General features: G+C 36.3%; 1 protein-coding gene across 5 annotated transcripts in view; it reads left to right on the top strand.

Annotated features, from left to right (window-relative positions):
• Positions 1 to 12,414, top strand: part of RNF130 (ring finger protein 130) — a 124,294-nt gene that overhangs the window by 101,445 nt on the left and 10,435 nt on the right. For 3 of the 5 annotated variants that reach the window (XM_027867312.1, XM_027867310.1, XM_027867308.1), the window contains exons 7-8: positions 2,135 to 2,339; positions 5,634 to 5,727. In XM_027867312.1, the coding sequence (XP_027723113.1) occupies positions 2,135 to 2,339; positions 5,634 to 5,727 (299 nt within the window). The remainder of the gene's footprint in view (positions 1 to 2,134; positions 2,340 to 5,633; positions 5,728 to 12,414) is intronic. The other 2 variants (XM_027867309.1, XM_027867311.1) reach the window with 1 other exon arrangement.

The raw sequence follows: 12,414 nt of genomic DNA, 5'->3' as shown, positions 1-12,414 counted from the left end.
AAAGTTGGCTCAAGAGAGATGTTCTTAAGAACAAAATTCTGATAAAACAAACAGATGGATCTGAGGAAGAAAATGGTGAGTTGCCAAAGAGATATGTGTAGCTACAGCAGGAACTCATCAACCAAAACACATTTCTGAAAAGTGTGTATAGAAAATTAATGCATGGACAGAAAACTAAGGCTTTATTAACAAGTAGCATGGTTTTCTATGAATATTAAGAATGCCAAAGCCCAGAATCAGTTAAGGTTTGCAGTGAATATTGAGGACAGCAAATAATCTTTAAGTACCTTGGGGGAGAGGGGGAGGAAGAGCGAAAAGAAAATTAGGATGACTATGGAGGATGACAACAAATGAGGGAGAAAAGGCAATGAAACATATAAAATAAAAATGTTCACAAGCAATCCAAACTACCTGGTTGACCCCAATGCATTTAGGTCATCAGAATCAGATACCTCAGAGAAGTGAAAACTTGTGGATGTGTGATTGTTGGGCCACTACAGATAATATTTTTAAAATTATGTCACAGTACATTACAAGTGCACTGTTTTTTTTTTTTTAAATAATGAAATGGATTCTTCAAACCAGGGGCTGGTAATTTAACTTCAATTCCTCCCAAAATTCTAAAATGTATTATTAAAGAATAGTCTGTGAGTCCTAAGAAAGGAATCGAAAAGCACTAAGAACTAGCTTGAATTCATTAAATATATATCATATCCAATTTAACCTCATTCCCTTTCTTGACAGAATTACTAGAGTTAGGTAAATACCTTAGATATAGGATATCTGGATTTCCATGAGATCTGACAGGATGTCATGATATTCTTGTGGGTAAAATGGAAAGATGTAAACTGAAAGTAAAGTTAGATAAATTAAGTGACTATGCCAAAAATAGTAATGATGGATTGATGTCAGTGTTCTTGGAGATTGTTAGTGGAATGCCCCGGGACTCTATCTATTCTTGACCCTACTCTGTTCAACATATTAATCAATGGTCTGGATAAAGATATAGTTGAAATACTTACTAAGCTTTCAGATGATAGGCAGCTTGATAGGGGATTCCTAACATACTGAATGACAAATTTGGGATCTAAAAAGGTATTTTTAGATCATTTGCATGATAGGCCAAATCCAATAAGATGGCATTTAATGGGGATTAATGTAAAATGATACAGTTAGGTTTAAAAAAATCAAATGCATAGGTACAAGATGGGGTAGACAGAAATAGACAGCAGTTTTTGTGAAATTCAGAAATTCATGGACTACAAGCTCAGTATAATATAACAATAATAATAATAGTCCACTTATATAGTACTTTATGGTTGGGAAGGCACTTTACACATATTTTTTGCATTTGATCCTTACAACAACCCTGTGAGGTAGCTCCTACAGGTGCTGCTATCCCTGTTTTAAGAATTAAGAAACTGATGCTCAGAAAGCATGTTCACACAAGCTAGTCTCAAAGGTAGGATTCAGCCTCCGGTCTTGCCTGACTCCAACGTCTCTCATTCCACTACCTTGACTTTGGACCAGCTATTTTTCTCACTCAGAATTCTTTTTCACATTATAATTTTTGTTTTGGATGGTTGTATTTGTCTAACCACCCTAAATGAATCATTACTTTAAATCTATATTGATAAAGAAATCATAGAATGAATTTGAATATTTTAAATAACACTTTATTATTCACCACCAAACTAAATAATTTAGCCAAATTAGTATAATTCTTGCTTTTCACATTGGGTTTCAGCTCTGTAATGAAGACTCCAGCTTCTTTTTAATCTACCTTTGGGCCAGAACTCTAGTTTTATTCCCCAAAAAAGCCTGTAACCATCTTATAAAGGTGTAGTAACTAATTTTATCAGTGCTGCAATGCATAGCGATGTTACTTTGTAGTAATGTGCCTTTGTTGAAAAATTTTTAGGTCTTTTAAAAGAATTCATTATTTTCAAAGCTCTCTTAAGGAAAGAATGATGAAAACATGAAAAAAGTTGGTGGGAGAATATTTTTCCCACCAGATAACTTAGAAACTGATTCTCTAAAACCCTGTTTAAGATTTCTTATCTTTAATCTTATTATTTTATTCATATTTATAAAAATAAATATATGTAATTTTTAATCTGAAAATATTTTTCAGCCAAATTTGCCATGTACTGATAATGTAGCTTTTGACATGGAAAGGCTTACCAGAAGCCAAGCTGCTAATCGAAGATCAGCACTTGGTGACCTTGCCAGTGACAGCTCCCTTGGCCTTGAGCCACTTCGCACTTCTGGGATGTCTCAACTTCCTCAGGATGGGGAGCTCACTCCTCGAACAGGAGAAATCAACATTGCAGTAACAAGTAAGTGGTAATCTTTCACTTCAAGCGCTGAGTGCTTTTCCTTCACTGTTCAGGAACCTCAGCTTAACATAGCACAACCCTGCAAGACAATTCAGGTATTCTTGGGGCTTCTTGAATACATATCTCTATGTCTTCAACCACTTGAGGAATTTTTAGATGCTTTCATTGAAACAGATCCTCTGTGTATGCTTTGCATAACATGATTTTAAGACCCACTTGAATCCATGGGAGTTTTGAGTCTATACAGAAATTAATTGTGTTAGTATTGAATGTAGGAGTCTTAGTTGTCCCTAACAATCGTTGGTTTATAAATATGAGGCAGAGTGAATGATGTAGTGGAAAGAATGGTAGACTTAGTCAAAAGGCCTGAAGGCAAGTCTCAGCTCTACCACATATTAACCTTGGGCAACTCACTTTTCTGAACCTCAGTTTCCTCACCCATCAATGGAAAGAAAAATACCTTGTCTTCCTACCTCACAGGGCTGTTGTGAGGGTCAAATGAGCTAATATGTATTGTAAGTGCTTTAGAAGTTGTAAAGTTCTATACATATATGAATAGTTGATGTTTTGAAATCATTATTTCTCAAAATAAATTGTGAAAAAATATTATTAGAACTGAAAATGACTTCAAACTCTCACCAGCCTCCTTTTTTTCCGTTATGGTTTATAAATATTAGCATCGTTACCTCAAATTTCCAAAAATAAATTTTAAAAGAAGACCCATCAGTGAAGAGTTGAGTCTAGACTTTGAGCTTATGTAATATGAGTTCTCAGTATCTTTGGGAATTGTTAGCAAAGTCTTTGTTGTTTCTTGCTTTGATGTTTTATGCTAATTTATTTTCCTTTCTTTCTTTTTTGGCTTGATATTAAAGTCTCCAAATTAGAAGACTTGAAGTGGTACAGGTCCCTTAGCAATACACCCTTTGATCTAGCTCTCTATAAGACCCTCTCAGTAGAAAAAGAAAGGGCAGTCTGCTGGGCAACTGAGCAGAGCTGAGTACATCTCCTGGTTTCCTAAATGTTAGCGAGATGGTCACAGCCACAAGCAAATTTTCAGAGAACAGCAAAGAATTTGATTTTGACATCACAAAAAACTTATCCATGTCCCAAGACAGCCACTTTCCTACCCTACTCCTTACACATAATTTTTATGAACAACTTCTACTTCCCTCTGCACATTTCATAATATTCCCCTGTATGTTGAGTGTACTTTTTTTAGTGAGGACTATTGCTCTTTTTGGCCTGTCAGCACAATGTGATGGTCGCTTCTGTAGGAAGAAAGCAAAGCCTTTTTTTTTTATTAAACTATCCAGATCCATAAAGCATGTGTGCCATTTGATTTGGTAACATGTCTCACTATAAGACCTAGTTCCAGGTTTTTTTTTTACTGTCACTATCATTTTGTAGTATCATTGCCTGATATTGATGCATCCTTTATTCATCCATCACAAAGAAGGAGCCAGACTCAGTTTTTATCACAAACTACTAGATTAGTGGATTGCATGTTTTGTTTTGTTTTTCCTGTTTCTTATATTATCGTATGCAGGAGGTTTTTTTTAGTCTATATTTTTTTAATTGCCACTGATCCAGTAGCAATAAAAAAAAAGACAAAGGTTTATCCAAAAGTCTGTGGCTTTGTAGGTGGTACTTTTTCATGAAATCATTCTGTGCAGGATAGAGATGAAGTATGCTCATGGTACATTGTGGTGCTGCTATCATACAACTGTATTAGGATACAGCTACAGACAAATTTGCTTTATCTGGGCTGATTTTTTTTTAGTACATTTGTGCCCCACGAATGAGTATCATTCATTTAGAATCAAGTAATTTAAACAGAATCACAACTCTTAAAATCTATATATTTTACATATGCAGAAGTCATAGAAAAAAGTTCTTAATTTCCTTGGTATTATTAAATATTACTGTTTCATTTTTAAGATTATCAAACTAGCTTTTCCTAATTTCAGAAATTAACTAGTGAAAAAATGGGAATTAGCAATCCGCTAAAACTTCATTAATTCACTTTACTAATTTGGAATACTCACAGTAGGCACTTAATATTTACTAGCTTCAAGTGAATTACAAGAGCTAAGTGGTAGTTTTCCTTTCTGTAGAGTCTATCGAGCAGTTTAATAATATAAACAAAAATTTTGAAAGAATGTTTAAAATGTTTAACCAAAAATATTATGAACGTCATCCAATACCATAGAACCAACTTTTACATACAAACAATTGATATTCTCATCCCAGATCTTTATTTTCCATTCATTAGAGCAGGTCTCCAAGGAGCCCTATACCAAGCAACATCTTTTTAGCCCAGGCCTGATAATGTATGTCCTTAAAAATAATAAAGCATCATTTCTTTAAGAGAATGTCGTGCTTGAAACTTTTTACTGATTTGGACTGGCTCTCCTCTGATAGCCTCTAGATGTATAGGGAGGCTCTGCTTTATGAGAGTATTAGAATATCATTTCAATAAAATGCAGACTCTTACAAGATTAAGAAAATTATTAAATGGCTTAAAGAAAATCCTCACATATTGATTATCTGAACAACTCTGTAATCGTATACTGGTGGTTTTCATTTTTTTTAATATTTACATGCTATCTTTCAGGCTATCTGCCTTATCAGTTTCTACTTCCCATGACAAAAAAAAAAAAAACCTCACCAAAATAATCAGGATGAATGACAACTGCTTTTGATGAAACACCAAGATGTTGTGTTGGTTTTGTTCAATAGTGTAAATGTGTGCATATGGAGGGGAAAATAATAGAGATTATCATAATGTCATCATGAAAGCTAAGGAAAGTTCAGGCCACAGACTGCCCGGAGTCTCCGTGGACCACGCTCTTGAGAATTGTTTTTCTCTGCAGCTGAAGTCTTCTCTAAGTGGGGGTGACTGCATGGAGTTTTCACACCGAAGAGGGAAAAAATCGGAAACTTGGCTGGACAGTTTGACTTAGTTGTAATTAACAAAAATCTATTTCCACGAATATTTTTTCTTATTTTACGTTTCTCACTTCACACTGTTTGGTGACTACATCCTTCTCACAAGCCTCAGGGTGTTGGCAGACAGAAATGGCTGGGCCCTGCTTTCCTTTTCCCCTTGTATTTCTCACCACAACTTCTTCCAGTTAGTAACTTTCTGGCAAACTTTCTTCTGCTACACTTCCTTGTGCCAGTTATGGCTTACACCTGCGTTGCCTCCACCAATGGCATTTGAGAGAAATATTGACATCGATTTGACATAAGCCTTCTCCCACGAGTGATTGCCTCCCTTTCCTTTGTCAACAGAAGAATGGTTTATTATTGCCAGTTTTGGCCTCCTCAGCGCCTTCACTCTCTGCTACATGATCATCAGAGCCACAGCTAGCTTGAAAGCTAATGAGTAAGTAATGATTGTTCAGTTTGTGTTCTTCTGGTTTACATTTTTGGGTGATAAGAAAAATATGGATGATTTTTTTTAATGATTGAGAAAACATGATTCCATAACACAAGCACCATTTTCAAACTGATACCACTGGCAACATAGCTAATAAAACCATGATGAGCATAGTTCGTAAATCAGTAATTCAAGAGACTTGGTGTGACAGTTAATGTGGTTAAGACCTAAAGGTTTTAGTTCATCACAGACTTATTGTTAGCCAGTAATGTGATGCAGTAGCCAAAAAATACTAGTGCTTTTTTGTGTTGCATTACTAGAAGACAAACGGAGAAAATGACAGTGCCTCTGAAATGGTTAGGGGGATCTGCAATTAATGCCATTTGAGGAATAGGCAAGGGAATTGGAGATGAGTAGCCTAGAGAAGTTGAGGCAACAAGCATTTATTAAGTACCTGTTACATGCCAAGCCCTGTACTAAGTGCTAAGGATACAAAGAAAGGCAAAAACAGTCCCTCCTGTCAAGGAACTCACAGTCTAATAGTAGAAGTAACGTGCAAACAACTACGTACAAGCAGACTGTACACAGGATAAATTGGAGATCTTCAACAGAGGGAAGGCACTGACATTAAGGGGATCAGGAAAGACTTCTTATAGAAGGTGGGGTTTTAGCTGAGACTTGAAGGATGCTTGGGAAACCAGGAGATGAACATGGCTAAGGGAGCACAGGATAATCTTAAAATGCTTACAGGTCCCTCATCAGCATGAGGGAGGGATTGGGCACACATTGCTTACCTCTCAATAGAGAACTGGGAACGATTTTGTGAGGTAGGGGAAGGAACACTGGAGTGGCAGATAGAAGATCTGGGTTAGAACTGCAGCTCTGCCACTTGCTGTCTTGTGACCTTGGTCAACTCTTTCATCTCTCTGGGCTTTGGTTTCTTTACCTTTAAAATGAGGGCTTTGGATTAGATGATCATTAAATTCTCTGTCACTCCTGGATCATTTAGTAAATGCTGACTATATGCCAGTCTCCATGTTAAGCACTGGGGATAGATGCAGGCAAGCAGGACAATGTCTGTCCTCAAGGAACTTACATTCTAATGGGGGAAGATAGCACATAAAAAGGAGCTAGAAGGTAGCTAGCAGTCAGGGAACAAGGCAGAAGGGTAACATGTAGGGCATGGCAAGCAGGCTGCTGGAAGTGGAATGGAGGTCTTCATCCTGGCAAAATAAGGTTTACTTCTGTTAGAGTCGGGGATCCCAGGGATTAGTGGAATCAAGGAAGGTCCCAGCAAGGTAATGCAAAGGTTCCCGTCTCAGAGCTAGGAGGCCCAGGGCTGGAGTCTCTAAAATGGGAATAATAATACCTATAGAACAACCTACTTCACAGGGCGGTTGTGGGGCTCAAATGCAATCATATTTGTAAAACTTGGTGCAAACTTTAAAGGGCTACCTAAGTTTCAAGTAGTTGTAGTCATAAGCAAATTTCCTGTCATTGGACTTAAATAGAAACTGTCAGAGGTATTATAAATGGGTGGGGTGGGGTGTGTGTGTGTGTGTGTGTGTGTGTGTGTGTGTGTGTGTGTGTGTGTTGGGTGGGAAGTCAAACTAGAATTCCTTTAAGTTTTTTCCAGTTCTGAGATACTGTGATTTTCCAAGAACAGCCTTCCACAGCAAGAGGTTATTTTTATTTTATTCATTGTGATTAGTGGTATGCTATATAAACTGTTACCAACATCCATGTGACTCATTTACAAATGAAAACAACATTTGTGCATTGCTCAGCATTTGCCCCATGTTGGTTAGGATAAAAACTAATTTCTCAAAATTTTAGGTTAGCTGTGTCCTAATCCTACTTCATCATTTACATCCAAACAACTAAGTAAACTAATTAGATATAAGAATGTCATCCTGCTATAGCAGCCAGGAAGATAAGCATCCTCCTCTATGCTAAATGACCTGGTTTTATTCTTTCAGCTAAAAATAGGCTTAAGCAGTTGGCTGTCTGTACTGTTTAAAAGAAAAATTTTCTTTAGTTATATCAAAACCACAATTGCTATTTGGTAGGGATCTTACAACATTTAAGTAGACTATCTTAAATAAGATTTACCAGCTCAATTAATTTGCTTATTTTGAATTACATATGAAACTAACACATAAGCTGGGCAGGCTCCACAAGATGTGATTTTAGTTAAAATCAGACATTCCATAATAGCCATACTGAAGTTCTCTTATAGATAAGGCAAGTAACAAGTCAGTAACACTTGCTTTTTAAAACATCCTTCAAACTAAGGTTATCTCTTTACTGCAGAAGAGTTGTAGAACTCCCGGGTCTTAACCACATAATTGTACAAGTACTTAAGAATTTGAGCTTTTTTTCTAAGTAAGTTTTAGGTTTACTTTCAGGCCTACTTCTTCTGCCTACACATGCTGAAATAGATTAGTCTTTTGTTTGAGTAAGAGTTCTGGCTAGACTTAAAATAGCAGCATGATAAGAGTAACTACCTCATGTCTGGTATCCAAAGCATATTGTCCTTGCCTTGAGAAATAAAAAACTATCTGCAAATTTGTTAGAGAATTTAATTATGAATCAATGGACACCCAGCAGCTGTGAAAGGCCCATTAAAGACAGTTGATATTTAAGAGTGTCAGTCTAATGGACATGGTAGCTATTCATTTTTCTAAATCCTCCAAGATCAATTTCTGTATTGAATTAAATGATTAGAAATCAGCCTCCACAAAGGGCCTACTTAGCTGGCCTATTATGAGGTAAAGGACTCTAAGTCTCAAATGAGATTATATAAAGCACTTTGAAAACTCTAAAGGCCTATGCAAATGGTGATTATTATGATTCTCAACATCTATGGCAACACAGTCCAAATTCTGTCAATTTAAAAGCTTTGCATGCAGGTCTAGTGAGATGAGCTTTGTTACTCAAAGACCAGCCCATTTAAAATGGACACACCAGAGGTTTTGCCATCAGATTTTTTTCAACCACTACAACCAACAAAGCCTGTGTGCTAAGTTGTAGAGGGGTACCATCTTACATAAACATACACACACACACACACACACACACACACACAAACAACTTCGTTGAGTTACCATAAGAATCAAACATTTAAACAATGTTACTGTCTTTTGTAAAACTCATCAAAGACCTTCTCTGCTATGTTATCTAATGTCTCTATATCAGAACCCACCTGGTAAACTCCTACTTAAGTTTAGTTCCAGGAAAAATTTATCTATATACATTCAGATATATTCTTTTGTAAGAATAAATAATGCCCAGCAATAGAAGTTATCTTAAGTGTTGTCTGGATTCCTCTTAGGTCCATCAGAAATTAAAGTACTTTACCATAGAAGAAAATAATAGAATTAATTTTCCTTTTTCAGTAGCATTATCAAACTGGTAGCTTGGGGAAAACATTTTTTTATTAGTTTATTTTGATTTATCAACAATCACTTCCATATGCTTTTGAGTTTAAAATGTTTCTCCCCCTTCCTCCCCACCACCCTCCCCAAGATGGCACACAGTCTGATATAGGCTATACATATACATTCCTATTAAACATACTTTCACATTAGTGATGTTGTAAGGAAGAATTAGAACCAATCCACCAGAAAGAGGAAACAAAACTCAACAGACGAAAAAAAAAATAGCAAATAGTATGCTTCGATCTGCATTCAAAGTCCATAATTCTTTCTTTGGATGTGGATAGCATTTTCCATCATGAGGCCTTTGGAGATGTCTTAGATCCTTGTATTGCTGGGACGGGTTAAATTTATCAATATTAGTCATCACACAATGTGGCTGTTATTGTGTACAGTGTTCTCTTGGTTCTGCTCACTTCACTCAGCATCAGACCATACAAGTCTTTCCAGGTTTTTCTGAAGTCAGCCTGTTCATCATTTCTTACAGCACAATAGTATTCCATTACATTCATATACCACAACTTGTTCAGCCATTCCCCAAGCAATGGGCATCCTCTCAATTTCCAATTCTTTGCCACCACAAAAAGAGCTGCTATAAATATTTTTGTACATGTGGGTCCTTTTCCCATTTGTATGATCTCTCTGGGATATAGCCCTAGAAGTGCTTTTGCTGGGTCAAAGGTATGCACATTTTTATAGCCCTTTGGGCATAGTTCCAAATTGCTCTCCAAAATGGTTGGATCATTTCACAACTGCACCAGCAATGCGTTAGTGTTCCAATTTTCCCACATCTTCTCCAACATTTATCATTTTCCTGTTTTGTCATGTTGGCCAATCTGATAGGTGTGATGTGGTACCTCGTTGTTTTGATTTGCATTTTGCTAATCAATAGTGATTTAGAGCATTTTTTCATATGACTATAGATGGCTTTAATTTCTTCATCTGAGAACTGCCTGTTTATATCCTTTGACCATTTATCAAATTGGGGAATGACTTGTATTCTTATAAATTTAACTTAATTCTTTATATATTTTAGAAATGAGGCCCTTATCAGAGAGACTGGTTGTAAAAATTCTTTCCCAACTTTCTACCTTCCTTCTAATTTTGGTTGCATTGGCTTTGTTTGTGCAAAAACTTTTCAATTTAATGTAATCAAAGTTTTCCATTTTGCTTTTCATGATGTTCTCTATCTCCTGTTTGGTCATGAATTCTTCTGTTCTTCATAAATCTGATCGGTAAACTATTTCTTGCTCTCCCAGTTTGCTTACAGTATCAGCCTTTATATCTAAATCATGAACCCATTTTGACTTTATTTTGGTATATGGTGTGAGATTTTGATCTATGCCTAGTTTCTGCCATCCTCTTTTCCAGTTTTCCCAGCAGTTTTTGTCAAAGAGTGGGTTCTTATATCAGAAGCTGGGGTCTTTGGGTTTATCAAATAATAGATTACTATAGTCATTGACTACTGTGTCTTGCATACTTAACCTATTCCACTGATCCACCAGTCTATTTCTTAGCCAGTACCAAGCAGTTTCGATGATTGCTGCTTTATAATACAATTTAAGATCTGGAATGGCTAGGCCACCTTCCCCTGCATTTCTTTTCATTAGTTCCCTTGATATTCTGGACCTTTTGTTCTTCCAAATGAATCTTGTTATTATTTTTTCTAACTCTATAAAATAATTTTTGGTAGTTTGATTGGTATGTCACTGAATAAGTAAATTAGCTTAGGTAGAATTGTCATTTTTATTATATTAGCTCGGCCTACCCGTGAGCAACTGATGTTTTTCCAGTTATTTAGATCTGATTTTATTTGTGTGAAAAGTGTTTTGTAATTGTGTTCATATAGTTCCTGGGTTTGTTTCAGGAGGTAGACTCTTAAATATTTTATAATGTCTACAGTAAGTTTAAATGGAAATGGGGAAAACATTTAACAACAAACAGTGTACCTTGATTTCAGCAAAGTGTTTGATAGAATCACTACAGCAATGTGAGGTCAATGATAGTAGTAATGGCTGACATTTGTATGGTACTTGAAGGTTTGCATATACTTTTGCATACTAGATCTCATTTTGAGCCTCACAACAACCTTCTAAGTGTAGGTACTACTGGTATTATTATCCCAATTTTACAGGTGAAGAAACTAAAACTTGGATTAAGTGTCTTGTTCATGGTTACAGAGCTGGTTGAGTGCCAGAGGTGGGTGGGATGGGCAAGGTGAAGAGGTCATCTCGGTTCTTTGTAGCTGGTTAAATGACTAAATACAGAAAGTATCAATATCACCCTGGATGTAGGGCTCTATCTTCAGCTCGCCCTGTCCAATTCAACATTTTTATCAACCATTTGGGTAAAGAAATAGAACCCATTTTTATAAATCTCTGTATTTAGATCCCTATTATTAAGCACCCCACTTAGAAATGACATTAGCAATTAATTTAATAAAATGAAAATCATATACAGCTTTCATTTAATTGCCAAAAATGTTAATTTCATTGACCATCTATATCAGAAATCTTCTCTGATTTTGAAACTGTTGGCTTCAGTAGTGAAATACTTAACCAAGGTAGCTTAATGATAGGGTGCAAGCACAGGAATCTGAGGTAAATACATATGATTATTAGAATTAGTTAGTTTCTTTCCCCAAGACTCCAGAAAGAAAGGTTGTGTGCCACCTCCAAAGAAAGTTATTGGGGAGTTTTCCCCTTGCTTCAGTATTTAATTATCACAACACTTAATAAGTAATAATGGCAAGCATTTATATTGTGCTTTAAGGTTTGCAAAGTATTTTACATATATTATCTCATTTGACCTCACAACAACCCATTGAGGCAGGTGCTGTTATTATCTCCATTTTATAGATGAAAAAACACAGGCTGAGAAAGGTTGAGTGACTTGCTCAGTGTCACACAGCTAAGTAGGTGTCAGAAGCAGGATTTGAATTCAGATCTTCTGATTCCAAGTCCAGCACTCTGTCCACTGAACACTCCAAACTTATCAGCCCACGTATTCTTTCGGTTACTCTTAGGAAAGACAGATTTTTAAAATGAATTTATTTTAATTATTGATGCTCTTTATCTGTGACTAATTGCCTTAGGAGAGTCAATCAGGCATAGTGAATCCAAGGGCCAGCCTTAAAGTCAAGTCCCACCCCTGACACAGGTTGGCTGTGTGACCCTGGGCAAGTCAGAAGAATAGAAGCTATAGAAGAGCAGCCAGAGTGCATCAGTGGGAAGTTACCACACCTGTGAGTACACAG

Source organism: Vombatus ursinus, unplaced genomic scaffold, assembly GCF_900497805.2.
Source record: "Vombatus ursinus unplaced genomic scaffold, bare-nosed wombat genome assembly UNPS02014785.1, whole genome shotgun sequence".
Lineage (NCBI taxonomy): Eukaryota > Metazoa > Chordata > Mammalia > Diprotodontia > Vombatidae > Vombatus > Vombatus ursinus.
Note: the sequence above shows the minus strand (reverse complement) of the source record. Positions and strands in the feature narration are given on the sequence as shown.